Source organism: Nerophis lumbriciformis, linkage group LG07, assembly GCF_033978685.3.
Source record: "Nerophis lumbriciformis linkage group LG07, RoL_Nlum_v2.1, whole genome shotgun sequence".
Lineage (NCBI taxonomy): Eukaryota > Metazoa > Chordata > Actinopteri > Syngnathiformes > Syngnathidae > Nerophis > Nerophis lumbriciformis.
In genome coordinates, this window is record NC_084554.2 from 22537441 (window position 1) to 22553488 (window position 16048).

The 16048-nt window shown below is 37.3% G+C and overlaps 2 protein-coding genes across 5 annotated transcripts in view; one reads left to right on the top strand and one right to left on the bottom strand.

Moving 5' to 3' along the window:
• Positions 1–4680: 4680 nt before the first annotated feature.
• cebp1 (CCAAT/enhancer binding protein (C/EBP) 1) lies at positions 4681–8032 on the bottom strand. Of its 2 annotated transcripts, none has more exons than XM_061965649.2 (3): positions 7032–8032; positions 5718–5982; positions 4681–5655 (listed from the first exon to the last, which is right to left on the bottom strand). In XM_061965649.2, the coding sequence occupies exons 2-3, from the start codon at positions 5955–5957 to the stop codon at positions 5347–5349; spliced, it is 549 nt and encodes a 182-aa protein (XP_061821633.1). In that variant the 5' UTR covers positions 5958–5982; positions 7032–8032; the 3' UTR covers positions 4681–5346. The 2 variants fall into 2 exon arrangements, with proteins under 2 accessions (XP_061821633.1, XP_061821632.1); XM_061965648.2 differs by having other exon boundaries at positions 5718–5996; positions 7032–8030.
• Positions 5953–16048, top strand: part of ngdn (neuroguidin, EIF4E binding protein) — a 43508-nt gene continuing 33412 nt past the window's right edge. Inside the window, exons 1-4 of one of the 3 annotated variants that reach the window (XM_061965641.1) lie at positions 5953–6012; positions 7736–7795; positions 7946–8017; positions 14742–14879. In XM_061965641.1, coding sequence (XP_061821625.1) covers positions 5968–6012; positions 7736–7795; positions 7946–8017; positions 14742–14879 — 315 coding nt within the window. In that variant the 5' untranslated portion in view covers positions 5953–5967. Of the gene's footprint in view, positions 6013–7355; positions 7438–7735; positions 7796–7945; positions 8018–14741; positions 14880–16048 lie in introns of those variants that run through there. The other 2 variants (XM_061965640.2, XM_061965643.1) reach the window with 2 other exon arrangements.

Sequence of the window (16048 nt, forward strand, 5' to 3'; positions counted from 1 at the left end):
ACTCTGAGGACCACATATTGCCCCACACGACACTGCAGGGACATTTCGTCAGACACACTAGGGTCACACACAAGAAGTCAATGTTTGATGCTCAATATGTGTTCGCCACTATAGATAAATAGATCCATAAAAAAGATAAGACATCACACCCCTCCACAGTATGTCAAGGGTATCCAAAGTATCTTTTTCCACCCCCAGCTCCCTTTTTTCCGGCCCTCTGCATATTCTGAAAATTAAATGAATTATTAACACAAGATGTGAATGGTTTGTTCAAACAGATTGACATATCCTCGTGAGAACCAGCTTACACTGCAGTAGACATTTATTTTTTGAACAAAAAAACATTTTTTGACCCAATAAACAAAAAAACAAATGCCCGCTGCAGTGGAGACTGGATATACTGACCTACAGTGCATTGGTTTTAGCGTCTTCAATGCACAAAATGCACCCTTGCTGTTCATCCTTAATCACTTAATGCAGACAAATACGACGCACCCCACCGGTCATCCTCCAGTTATCGTTGATATTGTATATATGCATTTGTCCAAAAGAGCTTATGTAGATTAATAGGGGTGCCTTGATACAACTGTTTCACTTCTGATACGATACCAAATAGAGTATTGGCCCATACCTATGTCGATCATACACACTTTTATTATCATATATTATTATTCTGTTGTGTGGAATGTCGGAAAAGGCTCAAACAGAGAAGTCAAGTCAAGCTTTGTTGTCGTTTAGCCGTTAATTACAACAAAATAAAAAAGTGTTTCCCTGGGGATTTAAATACATGTAATATAAGATTGAAAACCACACACACAGACACACACACAAGACACCAAGACATATGCAGCAGAAACTGTCATTGGAAGGACGGACAAACATCTGCAGCTGCTCATTTATTGAAATTCCAGTGTGAATGACTTCCATAAGATAAATAGTTAAACATTTTGAGAATAGCTCCCTTAAAATTTTTGCCAAGCTGACAACTTGATATGAACAATGGTAGGAATTAAAAACACTAACCTAATATTTTTTAACCACTTTCAAGGTGGAGTGGTAAGCCTTTTTTGTGAATTTGGAGAATTTTGCCTAGTGTTCACAATCCTTATGAAAGTCAAGAAGACAAAAGTTTCGTTTTTTTTGCATTCTAATTTGTAATACTCGGAAGTTCTATGTGGCTGGCAATGCAGCTAATGGCATCAATCCATTCTGCCAATAATACTTCAATAACGTGTACACATTGTTATTGTAAGAGCAAACACTGTAGCGACGACAGCCGTAGCCGTAAGGTAGATTCTGCGTCAACAGCTGAATGCCGTTTGAGTTTGTAATGCACAACACAATGTGATAGGACACAAATCTGTACTGACTGAAAATCATGAACAATCTATTACACAATCCGTAAAGTATTAGCCCACAATTCATGTTTTGCTTGTACACAGCATAGGTACTGTAGTTGTAATACCAGGCATGGTGTGCTGCACTCGATGGACAGTTGTCCGTGTGGTCAAGCTGGCCAGCAAAGTTTATTTCGAGTTGATTTTGGGTAAGCACTCCATTTCTGTCGGCATAGCTTGGCTCCAAGTTCCACATTCAAGTCACGCCGACCTCACTCTCTCAACTTCCGTCTCCTCCAACGTTTCAGTCTCTCTTCGTGCTTGCTTAATAAGCAGCAATTCATTCTCCACACACATTTGCTGCGGGAAATCCGCTATGAAAACGGAAAAAAATACATAGTAATATAAAGTTCCGGCAATGCTTAAAATGCCCAAAATATGATCAATATTGAACATATTAAATATTGTTATGAATGTGTTTGTTACTATATACATACTATATATACTTGCATTTAATATATAACAATGGTGACACCCATTAGCCACATTTTGCAAGCGTTTTGGATAATTTTTAGAATCCTAAAAATACAAACGTGTGTTCTTGTAGGGAACATTCCAAAAAAAGTGCAGTTTGACATTGATTGGCTCCGTGTGAGCCGCATTATTGTGTAACGACTTGGCATTTACAGTATTGGTGTTGGAGTTGTCCGTCTTTTTGTGTGGCTATAGACGCATCGTGGCTGAGTCTAATGAGTGTGTGTGTCGGCACAAGTGAGAGAGAGAAAGAGGCTGCTGTTGATATGACAGATGACAGAGAATTGTTTTTGCCATGGTTTGTGGGTCAGAAAATAACCAGATTTGCCAGGTAATGGTTTTTCGCTAATGTTTTTTGATCCGGTTATGGTCGACAATAAACAGCTTTGCTCAATAAAGTGACCGATGGCCCCCTTATGAGTTACTATTGGAATCAGAATCGAATCTCGAATCTACACAATTCTCGATTCAAACCGATTATCGCAATATATAATCTGGTATAAAATGGTAATCAGCTCATCTTGGCTGCTGATGTATGATGTACACGAGCAGTGAGTAAGTGCGGAAAAGGCCCCAAAAAAAGTTGTTGTTTTTTTAAATCTCTTGTTATTTTTTTAAATACATTTCTGAAAATTAGGAATCAATTTAGAATCAGAATAAGTAAGAATCACAATACGCATGTGGATGCTTTTTTTTTTAGTACCCCTACTTATTAGGTATATCTAGCTGGTGTGCTACTGTGTGCTTAGCTGTAGTGTAGCTGCTACCTCCTAGTAGCCTATAGCCTACCATGTTTACCTTTTCTAAATGACTTTACTCAAATAAAAGAAAAGACCAACCTTGTGTACTTAACTGACCTAATCCAATATTTGTTTTTTGCTGCAACTATTTCACAACAGAGGGACACACTCAAATATTAACACTGAATTAGTAGTCTTACTTTTGATTTTAGTTGTATATTTAATATTTATATGTAACCTACTTATTTTACAACCTTTACAAATGATTTGAAGCCATGTGTTAATCACAAAGATTATTATTCATTTAACACATAAACATTAGGCTTAGGTCAGGCTGATTATAACAGAAGGGACTCATAAATAACTGACATAAAAATAAATATACATACAACTATGTTGCGCTAAAATAAAACAACTAAACTACTAAAAATATGTTTCTTCACTAAACTGTCAATAAAATTAAAGCCTGTCAGTACACAAGATATTAAACATAATCTAATGATTGTCTTGGGCCAAGATATTTATAGAAAAAATAAGATGTCTGTCTGGCTTCCCCTACCCCCTCCTGTGTGTCTCCTATCTCTGTGTCCCTTCGCGACCATCACAGCCACAGGAAGGCCCTGGCAGCCCCAAAAACACTGATAGCATCTCTACGCTCCTCATCTCCATCCTCCGCTGTGTCGAAATCTTACCCATCTCACAAAGGGAAACCGCTAGTGAACAACGGTCCACGACATGACGTCCGTTTCTGTGGCTAGACGACTTATGGTAAATGATGGATGCTATGTTCCCTGATGTAACGTTTAATATGTCATGATTGGTTGCGCCACACTTATAATTATCTACGACCAAGAAATATGCTTGTATCATATCTGCAAAAACTATTTGTTTTGCATTTATATTCTTTAAACATAAAACAAAAAAGGGTCAAAAATAATTCAAATAAAACAATAAAATCTTAAAAACAACAGATTCATCAATATAAAACTGTGTAATTATTTACACTAAGAGAGGTCACTTATGGTTGTATTGAATCTTCCCACAGACCACAGCTACTTGGGTAACTTAGTTGGCCAACAGTTATCTTACGATCAGCTTTTGACAATCACAGAAGTACCAAGTGAGTGATTTAGCCCAGTGTCCTTATAGAAAACCTGGAAAGTAAACAGCATTTCCATCTATTTTTTTTTTTTGGGGGGGGACATTTTTAAGTAGTGACTCAAACTTTAATATTACATTCCTGTAGAATATGAAAAGTACATTAAGAGTAATATAAAAAATAGAAGGATGAGAATGAGAAAATTAGTTATATAGAGTAATATAAAAAAATCAATATTAGAAATACTGGGAAATACAGTAAAATAATAAGGTTCATATTCAATATATTAGACATGGATTAGAAAATATTATTAAATTATATTAAAAACTATTTGAAAAATGAAACATTTGTAATTTAGAGAGTGAGAGAGTGAGAATGATAGAGTGAGTGAACATATTAAATTATTAATAATATCAGAAAAAACAAAAAGTACATACAGTAACATTATTACAATGCTGTATAACAAATATTGGAACATATAAGAACATTTGTGATGTACAATAGAGTGATATGGACAATAATAGAATATTAAGAATATCAGAAAATATGAACAAAATATATTATAAATATTAGATTATATGAGAAAATGTGAAGTATAGATGACTATAGAAAATATTATAATAGAAATACTAGAAAATATTAAAAAAATGTAATAGAGTAATATGAAAAATCGGGATATTCAGAATATTGGAAAAGATGAGAAAATATTGTTTTGCATTTATAAAAAATGCAATATTAAAAATATTTTAAAATACAGTGGAATTAAAAATATTAGACATGGTTCAATGTAGTGTGTCCAATATGTCCAATGTAGTTCTACTACTTAACCCACAATAACAAACAGTGTTTGTCACAATGGATTAAGTAATGATTCAGGAAGGGAAAAAATAATTGTTGCAACAAATACGATGACCATAATTATCTGAACTGCAGCTTCAGTGTTTATTTACAAAAATAACAATAATAAGCTATAACCAAAACTGTACACACCAACCTTTTACATATTGTATCTTTCTGGAATTTATTTTAAAAGTTGAATTATTCCTGAGAATGGCGGCAAAACATATGTCAATGAAGTATACTGACCATCCAGAACACTTCAATTAAGACCATCATTGGTGACGCTGCTTCATATTGAGATGGCTTTCTAATATTTAACTTCAGTATGATGCAACCGACAAGCAAAATAATCAACATATTGTGGCACATCTTTTGATGCATTTCTTGTTAAAATATGCAGGTATAATATAGTGTTCATAGATCAGCGGTGTCCAGAGTCCTGAAAAATCCAAGGCTCTCGAAGTCCACTCGTGGGACATTATTTTTTTATATTTTCTTTAATCAAGCAACATATTCTACACATTGAAACTCACTCCTGTTACTCAAACGAGTCACCTTTGCCATAAGAAAAATTAAATAAAGTTGCCTGAGATGGGTTTAAATTGTGTGCTATTAGATTTTTTTTTTTTAAGTCTGAAATTGATGTTTATGTTAAGACTTACAACAAGTAAACGGCATCCATTCGGGGTAATGGCCTTTTTTATTTAATTTTGTGAAGGTCTTTTTGTTTTTATTTAGATGCCGCTGGCCAGTAAAGTAAAACATTACCCCTGGGTTACATTTGGACACCTGTTGCTTAGATAGTGGACACCCCTGCTGTTCCTTCCTCAGAACCTGTCATGTGCCGCTGAGACAGGATGTGTCTGAGAGTGTTCAGCTCCTGTGTGAGCTGCCCAATCTTCATCTGCAGCTTCTGGTTCTCCTCCTGCAGCTGCAGGGCCCTCTGCTGGGTCATCAGGATCCTCCGCCGGGCCTTATCCCGGCTCTTGCGCACGGCGACGTTGTTCCTCTCGCGTCGCAGTCGGTACTCTGCACTGTCCTTGCTGATGCACCGCTTAGCCACCGGCGGTCGCATTGTTGGCAAGAGGAAAGGCGCAGAGAACTCCTGAGGATCAGTCGGTGTAAATCAATGCCACATTAAAAAAAAAGTATATTTCTATATCGCACCTGCTGATTGTTGTCATGGTTCTGGTGGTGATGGTGAGTCCCTGTACTGGTGGTGTTGCCCAGACAAGAAGATGTGTACGGTAGGTAGGACAGTCCCATTATCTGCTCGTCCATTCTGTCCTCACTGTCTCCCCTCAGGCCCTGAGACTGACCGTATGATATCATGTCCATTGGAGCCAGATTGGTGGAACCTGCAGGACTTGATGTGGTCATGTGGGCCTGACCCGGGTAGGGGCTCATCCACTCATGAATGACAGAGGACACCCTGGATTCAGACATCTGTCAATGGTTCCATGTTAGTAAGTAATGTTGACCAAAACAAGCTCATTTAACTAGTCAATACAGTGGTTCTCAAATGTTTTTATTTTTTCTTTACCAAGTAACACCTCAGAAAAAACTTGGCTCTTCAAGTACCACCATAATGACCAACATTAAAATACAGTAGAGTAATGGGTCTAAGTTTTCATTAAAAACAAGGGAAGTTTTTTTTTTTTTTTAAAGTATATTTAATATTTTTGACCACTGTGACATTACACACAGTTTGAACAGTAAAACTATGTTTGAAGATTTAATTAAAGTGATTATTTAACATTCAGCACGTTGGCAGCCGGATGGCGCGCTGCATGTGCCTCACAGCGAGAACTCCTGGGTTTGATTCCCGGGCTGTCCTTGGTTTTAAAATATGACTACTCAACAGTGTTATAGACATTGAACATTATTTAACGTTACACTGGATGGACCCTGCGTACTAGAATCACAAATATTTAAAAAACTGCATGCATAAAACTCTCACTGATGTCGCCACTGTGTTATTGTTATATTTATTGTCAGAATATGGCCTTTTATAGCCTGAAATACATGCTATATTGACATTTTGCATCCCCAAAAAAGCTGGATGTCAATCAATCAATCAATGTTTATTTATATAGCCCTAAATCACAAGTTATTTTGCATCCCCAAAAAAGCTGGATGTCAATCAATCAATCAATGTTTATTTATATAGCCCTAAATCACAAGTTATTTGTATGCATTAGCGGAAATTAAAATTGATTGTGCAAATTTTAGGCACAATGAACATTGATAACCAAACAATTGTCATTCATGTCAACTTCCGTGGAAAAACAGCAACGCTCTGACGAATGAAAATACTAATTTACTGAAATCCACACTTTTGCTTATATTGGCATTAATGTACTAATTCAACAATTTTCATGATTTAATGTTCCCCTCTAATTCAGTACAGTATTTGTTTACAAATAGTACTGATGATTAAATAATTTAATTGCACACAAATGAAGAAGTGAAATGACTTACCATGACTACTTCCACAAAGGCTCAGATTATTGGTCAGTTTGTCATCCAGGGTGACAGTTTGATGGTTAATGGTTTGAGGAAACCTGAAAGTCTCTCCCTTCTCTCTTTATCTCTCCCTCGCTCCCATTCTCTCCTCCCACAAACACACGCACACACACACACGCATACTATTTAAATAATGGTATTTGTTACTATCATTTAGCATCAGGATTTATTACACGGATGTATATATTATAACAATCGTCGGATTAAATGATCTGTCTGATTTAAAAGAACACTAAATAAATTAATTTTAGCAAGTGTATTTATCAAGTTGAGTTAATAGCTGAAAACCCGAAAATGCAATTTGTCCCATTGCAACTCCCGTATTTTCAGCAAATCTAAAATGGCTTCTCGCATAGACAACGTGAGTAGAGCCTTGTTAACCGCTGTTTGTTATTATTATGTTAGTACATTTTCAACGTTATATTCATTCTATTGTTTGGACATGACTTACCGTTAAATTGTTAAATGATGCGTTAAATTGTTGACAGTTTGTGAGGATAGCTTTTTTGTCTTTAACTACGTCGGCTTCTTAGCTAGCCCACTAGCATGTTAGGAAGCCAACGTAGTTAAAGCGCATACTAGTTAGCTCACTTGCTCCGAGGCCATTTCTTTTAACTTGTGTGCTACTTTTTCATCTATTTTTTTAAACTTTCTTGCAGGATTTGATCCAGAATGATGTGCCTAAAGCTGCCGTACTGTTCGATACCCTCACCGAGCAGGTACCCGTGTGTAGTTTACTGCGTTTTTTTCGGTTTGGTTTTAAATGAAACATTTCAGCATAGATGATGGGCTTTTTCTTGGAAAATAATTTTACCGCAATGTTATTTGGTATTTATTGGTATTTTTAAATAACCAAGACGTCTGTGTAGGTGGCTGCAATGACGTGTCATGTACAAGAGCTGCTGTCTAAAGTCAAAGATGGTAAATTTAACACATCGAAGGTGAGTGCAGAATTGCAAGTAACATTTTGTTTCTCAATCGCAACTGGACCTTGTCCAAATCTCCCCAAACTTGTCCCAATCGTTTGTGCTACTTTGTGCTGCAAAAAATGGTTTGTGTCGTTACGTTTTTCTGAGGTTATTAAGGTTTTATGGTATTAATTAATTACTATTTAATTGATTAGTTATGGTATTAATCATAACTTGCCCTCCAACCATGTAAAAATCTCCCCAAACCAGTCCCAATTCTTTGTGCTCTAAAAAAAATTCTGTATACCTTTTAGTTTTGAAGTTATTAACATTTTATGGTTTTATGTTACTAAAGTTTCATGTTTTTAATGTTATTAACATGTTGTTATTATATTATATATCTGTGTTGGCTCTGCCATGAGGTGGCGACTTGTCCAGTCGTGTGGTCGTGCCAGCAACCTGGTTCGATCCCCAGCTTCTACCAACCTAGTCACAGTCGTTGTGTCCTTGAGCAAGACACTTCACCCTTGATCCTGATGGGTCGTGGTTAGCCTTGCATGGCAGCTCCCGCCATCAGTGTGTGATTGTGTGTGTGAATGGTGAATGTGGAAATAGTGTAAAAGCCCTTTGAGTACCTTGAAGGTAGAAAAGCGCTATAGAAGTATTTATACATTGTACATTTACCCATTTACATTTACCCCGCCTTCCGTCTGAATGCAGCTGTCACCCCTGCGACCATGAGAGGAACAAGCTGTAGAGAATGTATGAGTGGGTTATAAAGAACATATGAAAAAAATACATGTCAATATTTGGCAGCACGATGGCGCTGTGCCTCACAGGGAGAAGGCCTTCACTGTTCTTGGTTTTAAAATATGACTACTCAACAGTGTTATAGACACTGTTGAGCTCAGCTCAGCTATGGAACACATGTAAAAACAGACTTAAAATCTAAAGGTAACAAAAACAAACATTGACATTAAACTTTTTGCTGGAATGTTCAAAAATCAACTATATTCAACCTTAACAACAAAGTTAAATTCATTGTTTTGTGTAAAACACAACGTGAGGTAGAATGTCTTGTTTTTCCTACACACCTTGTGGGGCCCTGGATAAAGGCCCTAACACTCCTCAGAAGGATGAAGTTGCACCCCCCACCTTGTCCAAATGCATTTCAGTGAACACTTGTTTTATAATGCTTCCATCGACAGATGCTAAGGGAACTTCTCTGTAGTACAGCAGTCTAAATTTTAACACTGCCTCTCAGTCATAAGTGTAGGAGCATGGCTCATCAATTTTCTTACAAAGCCCGTTTCCGTATGAGTTGGGAAATTGTTAGATGTAAATATAAACAGAATACAATGATTTGCACATCCTTTTCAACCCATATTCAATTGAATGCACTACAAAGACAAGATATTTGATGTTCAAACTCATAAACTTTTTTTTTTTTTTGCAAATAATAATTAACTTAGCTGCAACATGTGCCAAAGTAGTTGGGAAAGGGCATGTTCACCACTGTGTTACATGGCCTTTCTTTTTAACAACACTCAGTAAACGTTTGGGAACTGAGGAGACACATTTTTGAAGCTTCTCAGGTGGAATTCTTTCCCATTCTTGCTTTATGTACAGCTTAAGTTGTTTAACAGTCCGGGGTCCTCCGTTGTGGTATTTTAGGCTTCATAATGCGCCACACATTTTCAATGGGAGACAAGTCTGGACTACAGGCAGGCCAGTCTAGTACCCGCACTCTTTTACTATGAAGCCACGTTGATGTAACACATGGCTTGGCATTGTCTTGCTGAAATAAGCAGGGGCGTCCATGGTAACGTTGCTTGGATGGCAACATATGTTGCTCCAAAACCTGTATGTATCTTTCAGCATTAATGGTGCCTTCACAGCTGTGTAAGTTACCCATGTCTTGGGCACTAATACACCCCCATACCATCACAGGTGCTGGCTTTTCAACTTTGCGCCTATAACAATCCGGATGGTTCTTTTCCTCTTTGGTCCGGAGGACACGACGGCCACAGTTTCCAAAAACAATTTGAAATGTGGACTCGTCAGACCACAAAACACTTTTCCACTTTGTATCAGTCCATCTTAGATGAGCTCAGGCCCAGCAAAGCAGACGGTGTTTCTGAGTGTTGTTTATAAACGGTTTTCGCCTTGCATATGAGAGTTTTAACTTACACTTACAGATGTAGCGACCAAGTGTACCGGTAGTTACTGACAGTGGGCTTCTGAAGTGTTCCTGAGCCCATGTGGTGATATCCTTTACACACTGATGTCGCTTGTTGATGCAGTACAGCCTGAGGGATCGAAGGTCACGGGCTTGGCTGCTTACGTGCAGTGATTTCTCCAGATTCTCTGAACCCTTTGATGATATTACGGACCGTAGATGGTGAAATCCCTAAATTCCTTGCAATAGCTGGTTGAGAAAGGTTTTTCTTAAACTGTTCAACAATTTGCTCACTCATTTGTTGACAAAGTGGTGACCCTCGCCCCATCCTTGTTTGTGAATGACTGAGCTTTTCATGGAATCTACTTTTATACCCAATCATGGCACCCACCTGTTCCCAATTTGCGTGTTCATCTGTGGGATGTTCCAAATAAGTGTTTCCTCAAGCATTCCTCAACTTTATCAGTATTTATTGCCACCTTTCCCAACTTCTTTGTCATGTGTTGCTGGCATCAAATTCTAAAGTTAATGACTTTTTGCACACAAAAAAAAGTATCAGTTTGAACATCAAATATGTTGTCTTTGTAGCATATTCAACTGAATATGGGTTGAAAATTATTTGCAAATCATTGTATTCCGTTTATATTTACATCTAACACAATTTCCCAGGGTTTGTATGACAGGCAATGTTGCATGCTACATCAACTTGCTTTGCACCTGATCTCAGCTGGTTGTGACTAAAATTGTTGAGGAGAATTGTTGCCCTCTCCGTGTTGACAATGCTACAATGCTTAAAACCAGGTGCCATATTTTTGTTTGTGTCTTGGACACTGTCAATTTGTTTTTTGAAATGTTCACTGCCGCAGAATGCGCAACTGAGACACTGGCAGAATGAGTCAAATGCACATGTATTGGTGACACTAACATTTTCTTTGTCAACCCTAACTGGATTGGAAAGATTACTATTTGTGAGAAGGCCAGATCTCATCTGGCTTGTTTTGGAGCAGTGTCGACATGAACAAGAAGTAGCTTTTCCTTTATTTAGTGGTGGCTCTAGCCAGGCCTCTCCAATTTGACAGGGTTTGCCCAAGTTTGATGTTGGCTTCTTCCGCCCCATCTTGATTAATTTCAGGTGCGTCAATTTCTGACACTATGTCCTTGATGGTTTTTTTTGTGAGTGCGCTGCATGGGAAACCCGCATCTCCCCGCCGTAGTTAAAATTTTTGAACTACGCCTCAGATGTGCAAAATTGCCGGTTGATGTACTGAGGAAATGCAGTTTGTTTGTCTCTGTTACCATTCTGGGATGCAACTCTTCTACTCTCTTTACAGATTTCTGCAACCCAAATCTGTCATCAAATGGCTCGACTTTTCGGTATTTTCAGACTTGTCTAGTTTCTCATCCAGATAAATGTCGTTGTCCAGGTTTCTGCCCTCAGCAATTGGTTTCTTCAGACCATTTTTGAATCACAAAACGTTAATAACTTAAACTATAATTGTTGGACTAAACATTTTGAGAGCTCAAACAAAACACAAATTGGACATGTTTGGGGAGGTTTTGACATAGTTGGGGTTCCAGTTATAATTAGTAACATGTTAATTACAGGTTAATAACATACCATAAAACATTAATAACTTAAAAAGCATAATAGTTGGATCAAAACATTTCGAGCACTAACCAGCGCAAATGATTGGGACTGGTATGGGGAGGTTTTGACAAGGTGAGGGGCTGGATAAGAATATTGAAACCTTACTAACTTAAAAACTATAATAGTTAGACCAAGAGTGGAGAAAGTGAGTGGGGGCTGGATGACCTCACAAGTCAGAAAATGTACCGGTACTCTAGAATAACCATAATGGCACAGACAAAAAATTTAGCAGCACAAATGTTTGGGACTATTTTGCGGAGATTTCGACAAGGTGGGGTGTGGCAACTTCATACAGGTATTTTAGGTAGGCCTATCCAACCATAAAACTATTTACCGTTTGTTGTTTACAACTACTGTAAATGAAGATAAAACGGAGATAATTGTTTTTGGTGCTAAAAAAGAAAGGTTTAAAGTCATCCAACACTGTCCCTGAAAACCTCAAATAAAGCCAGAAATCTTGGGGTTATTTTAGATTCTGATTTACATTTCGACAGTCACATCAAATCAGTAACAAAATTGGCCTACTATCACCTCAAAAATGTAACAAGACTTAGAAGGCTCATGTCAGCTCAAGACTTAGAAAAACTTGTACATGCCTATATTACCGGTAGGCTAGACTATTGTAATGGTCTCCTTGCAGGTCTTCGCAAAAAAACTGTCAGGCAGCTACTGCTTGTTCAGAACGCTGCTGCTAGAGTTCTAACAAAGACCAAAAAATTTGAGCATATTACACCAATTCTTAAATCCTTACATTGGCTACCTGTACATCAGAGAATTGATTTCAAAATCCTCCTGCTCACATATAAATCACTACATGGTCTAGGGCCGAAGTATATCACGGATATGCTCCCACTACATAAGCCCTCTAGATCACTAAGATCTTCTGAGACCAATCTGTTAGCGGTTCCCAGAGTAAACTCAAATCAAGGGAGAGCATCATTCAGTCACTATGCAACAAATAGCTGGAATAAACTTCCTGAAGATGTCAGACTTTCCCCAACTCTGACTACTTTTAAAACTAGACTGAAAACTTTTATGTTCACCTTAGCTTTCAGCTACCGGTATATCTTTTAACTATTAACGTCCGCACTGTTTTAATTTTTTATTGTCTGCATTTTAATTTGTTTTTATTTTCTTTCATTTCACTTTGTTATACCACATGTTGTGCTGTGAAGCACTTTGAGTCTACCTTGTGTATGAAAAGTGCTATACAAATAAAGTTGTCTTGCCTTGCCTTGCAAGGACAAGGCAAGTGTTGCCTTGGAAGGGTACCAAGGCAAACATTATTTTCTTACGAGGCAAATTTACATACACTTGTAAAGAACATAATGTCATGGCTGTCTTGAGTTTCAATAATTTCTACAACTCTTTTTTTTTTGTGATAGAGTGATTGGAGCACATACTTGTTTGTCACAAAAAACATTCATGAAGTTTGGTTCTTTTATGAATTTAATTATGGGTCTACTGAAAATGTGACCAAATCTGCTGGGTCAAAAGTATACACACAATAATGTTAATATTTGGTTACATGTCCCTTGGCAAGTTTCACTGCAATAAGGCGTTTTTCATCACATTGACAAAGATAAGACCTTCTGGAGGAAAGTTCTGTGGTCAGATGAAACAAAAATTTAGCTGTTTGGCCACAATGCCCAGCAATATGTTTGGAGGAGAAAATGTAATGCCTTTAATCCCAGGAACACCAAACCTACCGTTAAGCATGGTGGTGGTAGTATTATGCTCTGGGCCTGTTTTGCTGCCAATGGAACTGGTGCTTTACAGAGAGTAAATGGGACAATGAAAAAGGAGGATTACCTCTAAATTCTTCAGGACAACCTAAAATCGTCAGCCCGGAGGTTGGGTCTTGGGTGCGGTTGGGTGTTCCAACAGGAAAATGACCCCAAACACACATCAAATGTGGTAAAGGAATGGCTAAATCAGGCTAGAATTAAGGTTTTAGAATGGCCTTCCCAAAGTCCTGACTTAAACGTGTGGACAACGCTGAAGAAACAATGTCAGAAAACCAACAAATTTAGCTGAACTGCACCAATTTAGTCAAGAGAAGTGGTCAAAAAATCAATCAGAAGCTTATTGCAGTGAAACTTGCAATATTAACATTGCTGTATATATACTTTTGACCCAGCAGATTTGGTCACATTTTCAGTAGACCCATAATAAATTCATAAAAGAACCAAACTTCATGAATGTTTTTTGTGACCAATGTGCTCCTATCACTCTATCACAAAAAAACAAGAGTTGTAGAAATTATTAGAAACTCAAGACAGACATGACATTACCGGGTATGTTCTTTACAAGTGTATGTGAACTTTTGACCATGACTGTATACATCATCTTGTCAGCTTTTTGTCATAACATGATGCCTTTATCTCTATTTTTACATTTTGATAGATGATGGTATTTAAAAAAAAAAAAAATTGATTTATGTTTTTAAGTTATGTACATGTAGTTGCTGTATCGTGGCAGATCCGTTAAGAGTTTGAGAATAAATATGTCGTATAGGAATTAACTATACACAATAAAACATAAACAAAATGATTTGTCACATGAATGGTTTTTGACTTTTCATGTCACACCTTTGTGTGTGTGTGTATATATATATATACACACACATGTATGTATGTATGTATATATATATATATATACAGACACATATGTATGTATGTATGTATGTGTATATATATATATATATATGTATGTATGTATATATATATATATATATATATATATATATACACATACACATACACATACACATACACATACACATACACATACACATACACACACACGCACACACACACACAATAGATAGCCTCTTCCAAATTCTTTAAACATAATGTGGCGCCCGAGTGAAAAACTTTGGGGGGCCCCATTCAAGGTTGTTGATTACTGTCTTTCATTCTGTGTGACAGGGTTTGTCGTTTTTGGATCTTCGCTATCACCTGCTGATCTTCTACCTTCAAGATCTCACTCACCTAATCAGCATCAAGACTGAAGGTGGCAAAATAAAGGAAAGTAACGCCTTAAACCGACTGGTCACTGTCAGGACGGTAAGAAACTTGTTTCAGCAGTAAGAAAAACTAAATTTTTGCATGAACTAGTATAAAACCAGCTGTCTAAAACACATATACGAAGCCAGAAACAATCATACAAATTAAAGACACAGAAGCTAAAAAAAATATATATTTTTAGAGTATATGATAAGGTTGCTGGCACGGCCACTCTCCCAATTGCGCCACGCTGTCCCCGATTTGTGACATGCTCCAGCACCACCCGCGACCCCGATAGGGATAAGCAGTAGAAAATGGATGGAACATTCATTCTACCCGACAGAACATCCCGGCGGGTAGAAACTTATCAAGCAGCTGTATTCTGACACTAAGTACCAACGTGTGAACAGGCCTTATTAAAGGCTGGGATATTTAGCAAACAGAGAAGTTATGTACTTTTTAACAATAACAGTCAAGCAGCTAATAAATATGATTAAAAAGTTAAAATATATTTAAACAATAAGAATGTTGAATGTGTATATATATATCACTGAGTGTGGTTTATCCACTTACTAAAGATGTGTTTATCCACTTATCCACTTAAAAATGTTTCTTATACAAACCCTGTTTCCATATGAGTTGGGAAATTGTGTTAGATGTACATATAAACGGAATACAATGATTTGCAAATCATTTTCAACCCATATTCAGTTGAATATGCTACGAAGACAACATATTTGATGTTCAAACTGATAAACATTTTTCTTAATGCAAATAATCATTAACTTTAGAATTTGATGCCAGCAACACGTGACAAAGAAGTTGGGAAAGGTGGCAATAAATACTGATAAAGTTGAGGAATGCTTGAGGAAACACTTATTTGGAACATCCCACAGGTGAACAGGCAAATTGGGAACAGGTGGGTACCATGATTGGGTATAAAAGTAGATTCCATGAAATGCTCAGTCATTCACCAACAAGGATGGGGCGAGGGTCACCACTTTGTCAACAAATGCGTGAGCAAATTGTTGAACAGTTTAAGAAAAACCTTCTCAACCAGCTATTGCAAGGAATTTAGGGATTTCACCATCTACGGTCCGTAATATCATCAAAGGGTTCAGAGAATCTGGAGAAATCACTGCATGTAAGCAGCTAAGCCCGTGACCTTCGATCCCTCAGGCTGTACTGCATCAACAAGCGACATCAGTGTGTAAAGGATATCACCACAT